We start from the raw sequence: 17,096 nt of genomic DNA, 5'->3' as shown, positions 1-17,096 counted from the left end.
AAGTTTCTGGCATTTAGTTACTTTTTGGAAAAACTACAATTTCGATTAGACCCATAAAAAATTCCCACGAATTCGCGGGTTTTAAGCTAGTACTAATAATATTAATGTTATTAATAATTATTAACATTAATAATATTTGTAATAATAATACTTGTAAATGATAATGATGAGTGATAATAATATTAATATAACAAATTAATATTAATACATAATTATTTACAAGTAATGGTTCGTGAATCGTCGGAATTTGTCAAGGTAAAGATTTTGTTTAAATTTTGTCGGAAATTTCCGGGTTGTCACATTTTCCATGGTGGCGCGAACACACCATGAGGATGACATAACTTCAGAGGAATTCGTCACTCTCCGTAACAACGGAGACATCATTAGCGCCTTTGGAACCATTTGCCGAATTAGCTCCACCTGAACAATTAACCCTTACAAGCCCAGTTTTCCCGCACCTTCAGCATACCAGATTCTTTCCAGAGTTTCTCTTCCGCCTATCCGAACACAACATGTAAGACCCAAATATTTATTGTACATAATGTATTTATGGTGTACGATGCGTATACGAAGTGTACGAAGCAGGTACGTGTTGCTTGCTCGAACGTCGAAGAAAACTGGACGTTGTTTGAGGTACAAAGTGTGTACGTATCTTTTCAACCCCAAATAAAGTTTGAATTGATGTTTCAAAGCCTTACCATTGGAAAGAATATCTTATTACGTTTCCAACGATATTTGGTTCATCGAAAACGGAGCTACGGTCAAAAAGTTATGGCCAAAACAAGTTTCTGAAATCTGACCTGCAGTGTGGAGCGGCGCGCCGAATGGGTCTGATGCGTTTTTTCAGCATTTTAAGTGTCTAAATGAAGGGTATTATGGTCCTTTCACTTGTGGATGGATTTGTGGCTTTTAGATCAGTTTTAGATCCACTTTTGGATCATTTTCAAGTCCACAAACACTCTCATCTTCAACCTCAAGTTCTAGAGTGAGAGTAGAGTGAGAAAGCTTGAGAAGAGGAAGAAGAAGCTTGGATTCTTCAAGTTTAAGCTCATTACTTGTGTTGTTGTTGTACTAGCTTCGTTTTCTTCAAAAGGTAAAACCCTAATTCGGATTTAGTTGTGTTAATTCGTTTATTATGCTAGGGTTTGTGTTAAAGTAGATGTAAAACCCATTTCTTGGAAGTTTGGGGTAAACGGGTTAAGTTTTAGTGCAAGAACCCTAATATTGGTGGGTCTAGGGTTGGATGATGATATTGTGGGTTTGTAAAACTAAATTAGTTGATGAAATCACTAGCTACTTGGATTGTTGGTGATTAGGGGTGTAAACTTACAATTTGGTGTTTTGACTAGTTTTAGGTCAAAATGGGTTTTTGAGTAAACAACCCTATAAATGGCGTTTAATGGCTAAAAGAGTTAAGATTAGCTATTTCGGGAACGCGGGAAGTGATTTCATAAGTTTTGGACTTGTGAGTATTGTTTTATGCTTAATAGGGTGTAAAACACACTTTAGGACCAAATGGGCGGGTCGTGTGTTTAAATGAGTGATCGAATGACCAAACCATGTTTAAATGATGTTGTTGAGGCATAATCACAAGTCATTTGTGATTATGAAGGTTTTCGAGCGAAAAATGGTTTTTGGCCAAAGTTGGTCAATAGGATGTTCTAGGAGAACATATGTATTGTTTAAGTCGAACAAGCATTGTGAGTAGCTTATTTGCATGTATACTTTGCGTAGGTGATTTGCGTGAAGTCGGTGGAAGAAGTTAAGATCGCGGGATACGTTCTTCAAGTATTTCAAGGTGAGTGGAATATTTATACGCTTATGTATATAATTTGGTTGCTTGTGTGCGGGGTGGTAAGTGATATCCGTTAGGATTCACTTTTCGTGGACCACATTTGAGTTGGGAAAAATATAGTGAGTGATATCCGCGTGGATAGCTCTTCGTTGGCTATATTCGTTTTGGATATGTAGCTAGTGGTTAATGTTTGACCTATCACTCTTCGTCGGCTACATGTGTGCGTTTGGATATGTGACGAGTGGTTAATGTTTGACCTATCACTCTTCGTCGGTCACATGTGTATATTTAGTTTGTGGCGAGTGATTAACGTTTGACCTATCGCTCTTCGTCGGCCACATGTGTGTTTGGGTAAGTGGTGAGTGTTAACCGTTTAGGGGTTCGCTCTTCATTGGCCACTTATCGTGGGATGGTAAGCGGTTCCGCTTTTCGTCGGCCATCCTTGTGATTGAGGTAAGTGTTAACGTTTCGGTTGCACTTTTCTTCGGCCTCATAGTGCGTAGTGGTGAGTAGTTAACGATTTTGACCTACTACTCTTCGTCGGCCACTTGCGCGTGCGATGGGTGGTGAGTAGTTAACGATTTTGACCTACTACTCTTCGTCAGCCACCATCGAGTCGAATGTCGACATTGGGTATATTGGGATGTGTAATTTTATTAGCATTGTACGTATTCGCTTTTGGCATGTATTATTGTTGAGATCTCTATGCTAATGATGTTGACTTGTTGTACGTACGATTAATCGTTTATTTGTTATTGCAGTTTACTAATGTTATTGTGTTGTTGTGTAGGTGTATGCAAGTAATTGGATTATGTATGTATGCGTATAAGTATTGCATTCACTAAGCATTAGCTTACCCTCTCGTTGTTTACATTTTTAGGTTCGAAGGCGGACGTGGCAAGGGTATGCTCGGGATTAGATGATTTTCCCATTTTGATGCTTGCTTGGATTCGACCTAGGATTGGGTAGTTTATTCCCAACATCATGCTCGTAGTTTGTTGGAACTTAAACTCATTGGGTCGAAGTTGTACTTTGTATTAAAAGGGGTATTTTGGGCATATGTGGGCCCCGCGATGTAAAGCTCGTTTTAATTAATTAATCATGTTAGTTTTACTTATATTAATGTGTTGTAAAAAGCGTTTCGTCTGAAAGTGTCGGGAACGAGTCTATCTTTTTCGCATTTAAAAAGCCCGGGGACAGGCCGTTTTGGCGCGGCGCGCCAGATAGGGGGCGCGGCGCGCGGGGTCACTGTACAGCAAAAAAAAATTTTGTTTGTATTTTCACGGGGTTTGGTCGAGGGTTGGTTTGGGTTGTTACAAGTGGTATCAGAGCATGGTCTAAGGGATTTAGGTGACTTGAGATAGGCGCCTAGACTTAGACTTTTTGTGTGTGCTATTATGCGGGACTTGTAGGATTACGGGTCGGTTCGGGTTTCTAGTTAGTGCCTTTGAGAATAGGTGCTTTAACTATGTGTTGTTTATGTTGATACTAATTGTGTTGTTTTGTGTTGAATATCTAGCGAAATGGTTGTTGTATTCATGAGTTCGGCACGGCGTGTGAGCGTAATAATGCGTCGCGAACATTATTACGGTTGCAAGCCAAGTCATGCAAGTGATGTACAACAAGTATTGGACTAGATGGGATGCACGAACATTGGCATACTTATGTGATGTGATTATTGTTCGTGGCGGTGTATGTGATTTACTTGTGTTGCGTTCCTAACCAAGTTCATTTCTTAGAATGAAGACGAGGAACGGACATGATAATGGTGATCAAAGCGACGACTCCGAGTTCACGGCTAAGGTTGAGGCCATCATTAAACGTTATAAAGTGGAGTTTCTCGAGGATGTTAGAAAGGTGTTCCAGGAATCGGTTGATGGGCAAGTAACCGAACTAATCGACGAACGAGTGGATGCCGCGATCGAAAAGGCATTCGAGGCTAGAAACATTTACCCTCGTGGTGAAGGGAGCGATGGTAACGGTGGACATGGAAGGCGGGACTTCCATTACAAGAACTTCAAGGATGCTCAACCTCCTATGTTTAATGGGGTGAGGGATCCGTTGAAGAGTACATGTTGGGTTTCCGATATCGAGGGGGCTTTTCGTACTAGTGAATGTCCTCCCGAGAAGAAAATGAGGTACGGGTCTAGCATGTTACGTGAAGAAGCCAAGTTGTGGTGGGATGATAAGATTCAATTGTATGGCGAGGAACAATGTATGAGCTTGTCATGGGATGAGTTCAAAGAGGAGTTCTTTAACGAGTACCGAACTTCTTCCGACCTTGATAAAATCCGGGACGAGTTACACAATTTACGACAAGGTTCGATGGACTTGGTTACTCTCAAGTCTACCTTCTTGGCAAAGACTCGTTTTTGTCCGGAGTATGTTGGTGACGATCACAAGTTGATGAAAGATTTTTACCGTACGATGAATGATGAATTGAAGGGTAAAATTAGTCGGGGAATGGCTAAGTCTTTTGAGGAGCTATTCGAATTGGCTCGGGGTTTCGAACCGGAGGTGTCGAAGCCAAGTGTGTCTGATGTTAGTAAACGGAAGTCCGAGACTACGATGCATTCGAACAAGAAAAGTAAGAGTATTTCCGAGGGCCGCGGGAGCATGAAAAGGAGTGGCACCGGTGGTTTTGTGCCCACGTGTTATAATTGTGGCGAACGAGGTCATTTGTCGCGTGAATGTACGAATGCGAAGTCTAACAAGGTTACGTGTTTTAATTGTCGAAAGGAGGGACACCGAAAGTCGGCGTGTCCGGATTTGGTTGGTAATGCATGAACCTGACGACGATGTTCAGGTACCTTTCGATTATCTTATTGAAACGTACTTATGACTTTGTTTAAATGCATTTTGTGTTAGTGCATAGTGTGATGAGGGGCAGCGTTCCTTATGGAAGTACCCTATGACGATGGTCGGATTGACGAGCTAAGGGCGTAAGACTTGGTGATTTCAAGCATTCCTTAGTGTTGGGCGAAAGATTTTACCAAGCCATGAGAACGGGCTTTGGTGTTGTTTTGGTAGCGCGTAGTCGCTTTTGTGTCGTAATTGATGAAACATAAGTTTCGTCAGGTACGGATGACTTAAGGTCACTTTAGTGTTGTGATGGGTGACATCGGATGAATGGAACCCTCGAGGTTGAGTTTTTCGGTCTCGATGAATGTTGATAGTGGAGTCTATGTGACGCGATGTCAGGTGCCTCTTTCATACCTGCAAGCGTAACATTCGACTCCGACGGTATTGTGGTTACATTGTACTTAGGGTACCGGAGAGAAACCCTTAGGTACATGAGTGACTAGGTGGAACTTTAACAAGTTGTGGCAATCGTGGGATTGCAAGAGTGAAGTTGGGTAATTTGTGATGAACTCTTCGTTCGAAGTGTTTAAGGGTATGTTAAGATCCTTAGTATGCTCAAGGTTGGAGCAAGATATGGTGATGGGTCGTGTGAACCCAATTGTTGGTAAAGTCTACCTTTGGTAGCATTGTACGGTTGTGCAAGATGCAGTTATGGAACGTAGTTCAAAGTGGGGGAGTTACACTCCCGCACGAGGAGGTTTTGGTGTGAAAATTTCGGATAATGCTCATGATTAGATCCGGAGTTGGTGTCGAGGCCTAGATTGGTCGATTTGTGGTGGAATACAATTTTGGTTGAATTGTATTTATTGATTTGGATGTGAATTACTAATCGAGGTGGTAATGTGGGAAATCTCGTTGAGAGATAATGGACGTGTTTGACGAGCAAGGAAATCCCCGGTTAAGGAGTGTGCGTGTCGAATTCTCTTCTAGAGGATTATTGTTTTGTGCCTATGTGCGCTATAGGTAGTTCTTGCTCGATTGTGTTAAGCAATGTTCGCGGGTGTGGACATTTCGTGTGCGAAAATTCCAGACGGTATGGAATGATTCTAAGTATGCGCATATACTTAGTTTGTTTGTATGTATTGTGGTAAGTGTTATCCATTGTGAGGATTCACTTTTCGTTGGCCACGGTTTGAGTGTGATAAGTAGTAAGTGTTATCCGTTAGGATTCGCTTTTCGTTGGCTACTTATTGGTGTGTGGCATGCTTTTTCCGTTAGGAATCGCTTTTGTTTAGCCATATGTGAGGAGAGGTAAGTGTGATCCGTAAGAATGCGCTTTTTGTCGGCCTCTTGTTGCATAGTGGTAAGTGGTTAACGTTTGATCTACCGCTTTTCGTCGGCCACGTACGCGTGAGGATATGGGGCAAGTGGTATCCAATCGTGAGGATTCACTTTTCGTTGGCTCCATTGTATTGTTTGTTGGCCATATTATTGGTGTGTTGTTATTTTAGCGATGTACATGATAAGGGTACGCTAAAGGGGTTACTAACTTGATACGAGGTATGGAACGTTAGCTTACTTATGTCATGCGGTCGAGGCATGAGTTTGTCCCGGTTTGGGGACGAAGCGAGACTTAGTACTCGGTTTGGTAGAATTGGTGAATCACGGAGGATGATTCTAAACAGAAAGGTAACTTTGTGTAAGGTCGCCTAAAGGATTTGTATGAAATCTTCGAATTTGGGGGAAATGTTGTGGACATCGAGTTTGGACGTATGTCGAAGGACCATGGATTTTGGTACTTACTAATTTAAGTGACAAAGATCACGAGGACGTGATCGATTCTAAGTGGGGGAGAGTTGTAAGACCCAAATATTTATTGTACATAATGTATTTATGGTGTACGATGCGTATACAAAGTGTACGAAGCAGGTACGTGTTGCTTGCATGAACGTCGAAGAAAACTGGACGTTGTTTGAGGTACAAAGTGTGTACGTATCTTTTCAACCCCAAATAAAGTTTGAATTGATGTTTCAAAGCCTTACCATTGGAAAGAATATCTTATTACGTTTCCAACGATATTTGGTTCATAGAAAACGGAGCTACGGTCAAAAAGTTATGGCCAAAACAAGTTTCTGAAATCTGACCTGCAGTGTGGAGCGGCGCGCGACCTTTTGGCGCGGCGCGCCGAATGGGTCTGATGCGTTTTTTTCAGCATTTTAAGTGTCTAAATGAAGGGTATTATGGTCCTTTCACTTGTGGACGGATTTGTGGCTTTTAGATCAGTTTTAGATCCACTTTTGGATCATTTTCAAGTCCACAAACACTCTCATCTTCAACCTCAAGTTCTAGAGTGAGAGTAGAGTGAGAAAGCTTGAGAAGAGGAAGAAGAAGCTTGGATTCTTCAAGTTTAAGCTCATTACTTGTGTTGTTGTTGTACTAGCTTCGTTTTCTTCAAAAGGTAAAACCCTAATTCGGATTTAGTTGTGTTAATTCGTTTATTATGCTAGGGTTTGTGTTAAAGTAGATGTAAAACCCATTTCTTGGAAGTTTGGGTTAAACGGGTTAAGTTTTAGTGCAAGAACCCTAATATTGGTGGGTCTAGGGTTGGATGATGATATTGTGGGTTTGTAAAACTAAATTAGTTGATGAAATCACTAGCTACTTGGATTGTTGGTGATTAGGGGTGTAAACTTACAATTTGGTGTTTTGACTAGTTTTAGGTCAAAATGGGTTTTTGAGTAAACAACCCTATAAATGGCGTTTAATGGCTAAAAGAGTTAAGATTAGCTATTTCGGGAACGTGGGAAGTGATTTCATAAGTTTTGGACTTGTGAGTATTGTTTTATGCTTAATAGGGTGTAAAACACACTTTAGGACCAAATGGGCGGGTCGTGTGTTTAAATGAGTGATCGAATGACCAAACCATGTTTAAATGATGTTGTTGAGGCATAATCACAAGTCATTTGTGATTATGAAGGTTTTCGAGCGAAAAATGGTTTTTGGTCAAAGTTGGTCAATAGGATGTTCTAGGAGAACATATGTATTGTTTAAGTCGAACAAGCATTGTGAGTAGCTTATTTGCATGTATACTTTGCGTAGGTGATTTGCGTGAAGTCGGTGGAAGAAGTTAAGATCGCGGGATACGTTCTTCAAGTATTTCAAGGTGAGTGGAATATTTATACGCTTATGTATATAATTTGGTTGCTTGTGTGCGGGGTGGTAAGTGATATCCGTTAGGATTCACTTTTCGTGGACCACATTTGAGTTGGGAAAAATATAGTGAGTGATATCCGCGTGGATACCTCTTCGTTGGCTATATTCGTTTTGGATATGTAGCGAGTGGTTAATGTTTGACCTATCACTCTTCGTCGGCTACATGTGTGCGTTTGGATATGTGACGAGTGGTTAATGTTTGACCTATCACTCTTCGTCGGTCACATGTGTATATTTAGTTTGTGGCGAGTGATTAACGTTTGACCTATCGCTCTTCGTCGGCCACATGTGTGTTTGGGTAAGTGGTGAGTGTTAACCGTTTAGGGGTTCGCTCTTCATTGGCCACTTATCGTGGGATGGTAAGCGGTTCCGCTTTTCGTCGGCCATCCTTGTGATTGAGGTAAGTGTTAACGTTTCGGTTGCACTTTTCGTCGGCCTCATAGTGCGTAGTGGTGAGTAGTTAACGATTTTGACCTACTACTCTTCGTCGGCCACTTGCGCGTGCGATGGGTGGTGAGTAGTTAACGATTTTGACCTACTACTCTTCGTCAGCCACCATCGAGTCGAATGTCGACATTGGGTATATTGGGATGTGTAATTTTATTAGCATTGTACGTATTCGCTTTTGGCATGTATTATTGTTGAGATCTCTATGCTAATGATGTTGACTTGTTGTACGTACGATTAATCGTTTATTTGTTATTGCGGTTTACTAATGTTATTGTGTTGTTGTGTAGGTGTATGCAAGTAATTGGATTATGTATGTATGCGTATAAGTATTGCATTCACTAAGCATTAGCTTACCCTCTCGTTGTTTACATTTTTAGGTTCGAAGGCGGACGTGGCAAGGGTATGCTCGGGATTAGATGATTTTCCCATTTTGATGCTTGCTTGGATTCGACCTAGGATTGGGTAGTTTATTCCCAACATCATGCTCGTAGTTTGTTGGAACTTAAACTCATTGGGTCGAAGTTGTACTTTGTATTAAAAGGGGTATTTTGGGCATATGTGGGCCCCGCGATGTAAAGCTCGTTTTAATTAATTAATCATGTTAGTTTTACTTATATTAATGTGTTGTAAAAAGCGTTTCGTCTGAAAGTGTCGGGAACGAGTCTATCTTTTTCGCATTTAAAAAGCCCGGGGACAGGCCGTTTTGGCGCGGCGCGCCAGATAGGGGGCGCGGCGCGCGGGGTCACTGTACAGCAAATTTTTTGTTTGTTTGTATTTTCACGGGGTTTGGTCGAGGGTTGGTTTGAGTTGTTACACAACAGTACCGTACTTTTGATGACGAGACCCCGTTACCTTCCAGTTTTTTCTCCTCAGATAGGAGCTTACTAGTAACGTCTTCAAATTTCAGAGTTTCTTTCCCATACATCAAAATAGGTTTCATGTGCTCATAGGACGATGACAAAAATAATATCAGCCTCAAAGCTTTATCTTCATCTTCCATTTTAACTCCAATAGCCTCCAGTTTCGAAACAATACCATTAAGAATACTCAGATGATCTGAAATCTTTGAACCCCCATCCATACGCAAAGTATGAAACTTTTTCTTAAGACACGACTGGTTTGAGATGCCCTTGCCCTGGTACAACTGCTCCAACTTATCCCAAAGTTCCTTAGCCGTTGATAACCCGTGCACATTTGCAAGCACGTTCTTTGCAAGACACAAACGAATCGCACTTTCCGCCCTCAAATCCATATCATCCCATTCTTCTTCATCGAACTTCTTGCTAGAATCACTGCCGGGAACAAGGGTGGGTTTACCCTTCAAAGCCTTGTGTAAACCGGACTGAATCAACACATCCTTGACTTGAACCTGCCACAAGCCAAAATTGATCCTCCCATCAAATTTCTCTACATCAAACCTCATTGGACTGAACTTCGACATCGTATCCGTATCCTATAAACAACACTTTCTCTGATTTTGCTCACGTTTCGAATAGCCAAAAGATGTAGCAGGTAGCCTGGACCCTTTAAATCGGAAATCCACAACTCGTCACTAACAAATCCAACTATTACTACGAATCAGAAAAAATATTGTCTAACCAAATACCCTATACGATAAATAGAACTCGTTTCTGATGTGGACGATCCACTACCGTGGCAACCACAGAGCATACTCCGACTCTTATAACCGAGACCCCCCGTCAAACCTGACGCTCTGATACCAGTTGTTGGGAAATTACGGTCTCACTAATTCCCATCACCCAGCCCAACAATAATAGTAAAGAAATAAGAACAATACACAACACAAGATTTAACGTGAAAACTCCAAAACAGGAGAAAAATCACCGGCCCCCAAAGAGAGAAATACACTATATCACAAATTGTTACAATGATATAGACGACTCTCTTAAGTCAACTACACTCTCCAAAATATTTAACTAATACAACTCTCAAACAAGGGTAAGAAAGAAAGAAATAATCAAATACTTAAAGTGTATTGATTGGTGCAATTTGGAATGAAGACTTAACCCTTCTTTTATAACCAAGCAAGTCCCCCCAACTTTTTCCTCCCACCTATGTGGGATAACATCCTTCACAAATACTATGCAACCATATCCAATTCTTCTAACCAAAACTATATCCAACACGGATTACTCGCCCTCCCGGATAGCCCGAACAGGGAAAACCTTCTACCTTTTACCTTTTAGCTTATTGGAGTAACCATGATTTTTTGCTGTCATGGAGACTACCGGTGAACCTGAATCTTAAGTACCGTATGTGAAAATATAGCTGAATGCTAAGATCTGCTTTACATAATTTGAGTTCAACGTTATGAGGACTGGAGAATCGAGAGGACATCATTAGCCTGTTGTTATTGCTAAATTTAACGACGTTTTATTCATAATTTGTTAATAATACTTTTATAGTAGTCTTCATGACAAGAATGCAACAGCTCAATCGGAGAAAAATATACCTACTCTGATTCTGGTTTGATAAGTTAATGATATACACTGCGTTAAAAGGATGTCTCGTGTTACCTCCTTTTCCGTCGGATTGGGTCCGCAAAACCACAATCTACAAAAACATTAAACTACTCAATCACCTTGTCTTGGCCCTTAATTTTGTACAAGGCAGGGCAGAATTATATTGGGTTGACAACCCTTAATTTTCTAACTTTGCAAGTTTCTTAAACAACGTCTACATTAGATTAGATATGAGATAAAAACTAGAGGTGTAAACGAGCCGAGCCAATTCGAGCTCGACTGGGGCTCGAGCTCGGCTCGTTTAGAATTTGATGAGCTCGGGTTTGAGCTTGGCTTGGTTCGAGCCTAGCATATAAAGTTCGAGCGTAGCATATAAAGTTTGAGCTCGGCTCGTCTGAATTTAAGAAAGCTCGAGCTCGACTCGTTTATTTAATGATACTATTATTTAATTATTATTTTATTTAATATAGATACTTATAGCATACTTTTTAATCATATATAAAACGATTTACTTATTAAAACTTATATATAAAATATAATACTATAACTATTACGTAGTATTTTAATTAGTATATTATTATTATTATTATTATTATTATTATTATTATTATTATTATTATAATAAACTTAAAAGTTTTAAAACTTACAAAAAATTAGTGGGAAGCCTAGAGAAATAATTATTATTATTATTATTATTATTATTATTATTATTATTATTATTATTAAAGAGAAATAATAATTAAGGAATATAAATGAGAAGCTCATTTAAGCTCGCTAGTTTGTTTGAGCTCGATATAAGAAGCTCAAACTCGAGCTCGTTTAGTAATTGATCCATAAAATAAGCCTCCAGCTTGGACTCAAACTCGTTTAATTAAACAAATATATAATATAATTAAGGTTATGTGAAAATCCTACAAAATTACATCTCGTGTCTTGTGTTTTTTGACCAACTCGTAAAAATAGTAGCTTCAACATTTCTAAACTAGTCTTAACTTTTAAAAAGATCGTTCCGCATTTGTTAAAGTAGTAGCTTGAACTTTTTAATTTTGTCATAAATTTTATAGAAGTTCTTTACACATTCGTTAAGATAGTATAGTACTAGCCCGAACCTTTTAAATTGGACCTTTTTTAAAAAAGTGTCCACTCTATTCCTTCATTCGTATAGTATCATCTCCAACCAAGCACCTGCACGACATATTTTCACTCCGAGGCCCTACTGCAAATTCATCTATCTGAAATGATCTCCAGAACAGTTCCCCTAACTTCTTATAATTTCAATAAATTTAACACTTTTATTGTATTTCTGCATCTCCAGAGTCTTCATCAACATTATCAGATGCATTGTTACTGTAGTGGTTCAAGCAAACATACCTCTAGTGCTCCTAAAGTCACTAAGCTCAATGATGCCCTCCAACTGTTTGATGAAATGCTTCAAAGACAGCCTCCACCGTCCATTATTGAACTTAATAAGCTGACTACTATTATTGTAAAGATGAAACACTATTCCACTGCACTTTCACTGTATAAGAAAATAAATCTTAAGGGCATTCCTAGTGATCTCTACACAATGAACATCTCCATCAATTGTCATTGCCACCTGAATCAAATAAATAGTGGATTTTCATTGTTGGCCACCATCTTCAAACAAGGTCATGCGCCCGATTTGGCCACCTACAATACTCTCATAAATGGGCTTGTTGTGGCAGATAGGGTTTTCGAAGCCGTTGAATTATTCAAGAAACTGCTTAGAGAGAAAATATGTGAACCTAATCACGTTATGTATGGTACCATTATTAATGGGCTTTGTAAAGTGGGTCACACCACCAAGGCACTTGAGTTGCTCAGGTTTATGGATGGTGTCTCTTGTAAACCAAATGTGCACCATTATAGTACAATCATCGATGCCCTCTGCAAAGACAAGATGACTGATCACGCTCTCGAACTCTTCACTGAGATGATTGAAAAAGGTGTCCGCGCAAATGTTATCACTTACAGCTCCTTGATTCATGGTCTAACTAACTGTGGTCGAGAGAATGAGGCTGCAAGAATGTTGATACATATGGAGGAGGAAGGAGTTCTTCCAGGAGTGCAAACCTTCACCATCTTGGTGAACTCCTTTTGTAAGCAAGGATTCGTAAAAGACGCAGAGCTTGCTTTGCAAGCAATGGTACGACAAGGTCTACATCCAGGTGTCATCACTTACAATGCACTACTTGATGGATACTGTTTGCGTGGTGAACTAGATGAAGCCAAAAGAGTTCTTGATCAAATGGTAGAAAATGATATTTTGCCTAACATCATTACCTATAACAGCTTAATAAATGGATACTGCAAGGACAAAAGAATCGATGAGGCTATTGCTCTTCTTCAAGAAATCCAAGACAAGGGTTTTATTCCTAATGTTTTTACTTACAGTAGTGTGATGCAAGGTTTGTTTAAATCAGGGAATCCCTCAGCCGCTAAAGAACTCTTTAATGAAATGAAAACTAAAGGCGTAAATCCAGACATAGTAACTTATAGTATCTTGTTGCATGGAATGTGCACGAACTCCCAATGTTCTGATGCCTTGCTTCTGTTTCGTTCGATGGAAAGCAAGGAGTTTATAAACAGTGTAGTTTTTTATAATATCTTAATTGATGGTTTTAGCAAATGTGGGAAGCCTCACTTAGCAATGAATCTGTTTGATGAACTTTTGTTAAAAGGATTGAAACCGAATGTTAAGACTTACACGGTGATGATGCGTGTGCTTTTCCATGAAGGGCTATTTGATAAAGCAAAAGAATTGCTTATAAAGATGGAAGAGATTGGATGTTTGCCAAATGCCGTGACTTTTAATGTTATCCTTCAGGAGTTGGTGAAGAAAAATGAGTGTGAAGAGGTCGAGATCTTTTTGGAGGAAATGATCAACCGGGGTTTCATGCCTGATGCTACTACTTTTGGGATGTTGCTGCAACTAATCCCAAATGTAGGACAAGATTCTCATTTACGAAATATCATTCTTAAGATAAGAAGTGTTGAAACAAAAAGTTAACTTTAGACGAAATATCATTTCCTGAATTATTCAGGCTATACGAGCATCCAGGTTCTGGTTGTTTTTACAATTGTTAATAGCTATTACATGCTTGTTTGTTTAAGCTTGTTTGTCAAAGATGATCTACCAAGTCATTTGTTAACTTGTGTATGCTGTTTAGTTTATTACCTTATGAGTATGGGGCAAGCAAAAGCTTATTTCCATTAAATGTATGTGGTAACTTGAGTGAGGAATTCAGAATGAAAATCCAATGGAGTCCCAACTTTTTTCAAAGCTAATTATATTTGATGGATACTTGGTGATTGTTTACCTCCAAAAAAACCATAAATTTTAATAATATATAATTTCTATAGTTAAATATAGTGCTGTTTTATAAAAAAAAATTTCAAAATAGTGGGGTAACTTTGGAGTATCTTTTTGGACATGTGATTATAAATGTTGATGACCACTTCCCTATTGGTTTTTTAGCTACCCATAAGTAGTATCTCAACTAGTAAAACTACATGAGATCCAAATCTTATTCTAATTACAACCACCAGTTGTCACAGTATATTTTTTCTTTGATACTTGTGGATGAAAAAGTCTTAAATTGCGACATTATTCAACACTAAGAATTGTTGGAGTGGTATATCAATATTCAATATTATGATAAGAATTGTGAAATTTGAGGTACAAAGTTCAGATATTGGCTACTACTAAATAAACTAGAGATTACAAGACAATGATTAACTACTAATGCTATTTGAACTCTTAGGTTGCTGATCGATCACAGTAAGCCTGTAGGTTTCATGCATGTTGTATATAAACATGAATGTTAAAATTTTATATAAAGTTGCTTCTGAACTATCAATTCTTAATGTTGAACTACTAATATATATTGCTAGATACCTGAACAACAGTAGTGAACACATGTTACTATCAGTTGTTATTAGGAGAAGAATCTGATGCTAAATGTCTTTTGAGAGAAAAAAGGCAGACAAAATGGATGCTAGTATTAACTATGCTATTAGTGATTCAACATGGGGGAAAATAGCCATTAGTGGCTAACCATAAAACCTATACCTGGCAAATGGGTCGAGATGGTTCGGGTTGGGTTTATGATCAAATGGGTTTGGGTCGAAACGGGTCATGGGTCGAAATGGGTCAGAATTAAAATAGGTCAAACGGGTTGGGTTGAGACCCGGGTTGGGTCGAGACCCGGGTCGGTTGTGTGGGGCTAGTAAAATTGTTCTTGTTTGTATTTTTTGATGTATCTCTTCCGAACACGCGCCCCGAAAACGGCGCGTCGAAAACGCGGGTCGAAATCGGGCGTCGAAAACGCGCGCCGAAAATGTTGGTCGAAAACGCGTGTCGAAAATGCTGGTGGAAAATGAGCGTCAAAAAACGCGGGTCAAAAACGCGCATAAAAAATGTGCATCGATAACGCTCCTCGAAAACCATATGTACAAATGGTTTTATTAAAACCATATGTACCGTGGCTGATAGATATTGATGTTGATCGACATGATGTTGATGAAGTAATTCTGTTTTAATCATATTTTAGACACCAAAGAATTATGAAAGATAATTTCGGACAATTGTTTCTGTTCAACCAAAAAGTGTGGCAGCCGATGTTAACATAAGTCATGGAAACTGTTGGAAATAATATGTTATACCACAAACTAATAAATAAATGGGGTCAAGCCACATTAACTAAGAAGTTAATTGGTGAATCAAATGATTGTATGGAGGTTACAATTGTATGATTAATATCACAATTCATTGTGATTGATGAAGCCTTTTCTTGCATCGGGGGTTTCATTTGTATGATCTTATAAATGGTGATCCCATCTCATTGTTGGAAACACAAGCAATATAAACTAACACACACATAAGAGAAATTAAGTTATTCGGTACTTGGCAAATGTAAGACCCAAATAATTCTTGTACATAGAGTAAAAATGATGCACATTAAGTGCGTGAAGCGTGGAGAATATTTAAAAGCTGACAGACTGTTTGAACCATCGTGCGCGTCGCGCATGGCTAGGGGTGCGCGCCGCGCACTACACCTGGCGACAGTTTTTTGTTAATTAGATTTAAATGAAGGGCAATTGTGTCTTTTCACTTGGGGTCGGATCTGTAGCCTTAACACCAGAATTGAATCTAGTTTTGGATCATTTTCACATCCACTAAACACTCTCATCCATTCTTAGAGAGAGAGAGAGAGTTCTAGAGAGAGATTTGGGGTTTTGGAGAAGAAGAAGCTTGAATCGATCAAAAGCTCGAGTGTTAAAGTTGTTCATCTCGTTCTTGACTACGTTTTGGTAGTGTTGGTAAGCTCTAACTCCGAATTTAATTATTAAGACTCTTGTTCATGTTTAGGGTTTGAGCTTGTTAGGGTTCTAAACCCCATTTCTCATTAATTTGGGGGTTTTGCTATATGTGTTGTGTAAGTAAACCCGATTATTGTGGGTTTAGGGTTTGAGGACGAATTTGTTCATGGTTTGGGTGTTAAATCACTAGCTTGTAAGTGTGTTAGTGTTTAGATGTTCATAAGAACATGTTTGTATGACAAAATGGGTGTTAACCTTGATTTGGTGTCAAACTAAGTTTTGAGTCAAGATTTGAAGAATCAAGTATGTAAATGCTTGGTTTATGCGTTATATGGTGTTTTGGAAAGTTACACACTAGCCGTTAGTGATTAAGGATGTTTTCGGGACTTATGTCAAAATGAGTGAATTGAATTGGGTCAAATTTGGTAATGACACTAATTTTGGATTAATCGGATGATAAGCACTTTTGTTAAGTGTTAAAAGGCGTTTGAAATGATTACTACCTAAGTAGTAATTTAGTGTTAAGACCTAGGTTGGTTTAAATGGTGTCAAGTATAATTTAGGTTAAATTGTACTTGTTTGATGGGTCGAAATTACCACCCGTAGTCGTAATTGTTGAGTCCACTTTAGGTGTCTAAATGGGCGGTTTGTGGAGGTAGGTATAAACCCGTGGTTAAGGGTGTTGAAGTCGAATTCTCTCATAGAGAATGTATGTTGATTGTTTGTATATCTATATGCGTATTATAGGTAAAAGGTTTGCTCGGTTACGTTTGGAGTCGATTTACATACATGACTTTTGCGGGCATTTCGAGGTGAGTGGAATAATTATACATGTGTGTATGTAATGTATTTACTTGTGCGAAGTGCGATGAGGGTTTAAAGTTCGGGTATGCGATACCTCAAGTGCGATGTGGGTTTTAAGTTCGGGTATGCGATACCACATCGTGTTGGCATGGGATGAGGGTTTAAAGTTCAGGTATGCGATACCTCATCATCATGTGTGTGTGCGG

The 17,096-nt window shown here is 39.1% G+C and overlaps 1 protein-coding gene across 1 annotated transcript; it reads left to right on the top strand.

Moving 5' to 3' along the window:
* The first annotated feature begins 12,079 nt into the window (after window positions 1–12,079).
* LOC139888929 (uncharacterized) lies at window positions 12,080–13,774 on the top strand. Its single transcript, XM_071871911.1, has one exon. The coding sequence runs from the start codon at window positions 12,080–12,082 to the stop codon at window positions 13,772–13,774; it is 1,695 nt and encodes a 564-aa protein (XP_071728012.1).
* Window positions 13,775–17,096: the final 3,322 nt, after the last annotated feature.

The sequence above is a fragment of the Rutidosis leptorrhynchoides genome, chromosome 2, assembly GCF_046630445.1.
Source record: "Rutidosis leptorrhynchoides isolate AG116_Rl617_1_P2 chromosome 2, CSIRO_AGI_Rlap_v1, whole genome shotgun sequence".
NCBI classification, from domain to species: Eukaryota; Viridiplantae; Streptophyta; class Magnoliopsida; order Asterales; family Asteraceae; genus Rutidosis; species Rutidosis leptorrhynchoides.
Note: the sequence above shows the minus strand (reverse complement) of the source record. Positions and strands in the feature narration are given on the sequence as shown.

What these genes read in the sequence shown, in the direction of transcription:
- LOC139888929 (XM_071871911.1), top strand. Translation starts at nt 12,080, where the DNA reads ATGCATTGTTACTGTAGTGGTTCAAGCAAACATACCTCTAGTGCTCCT.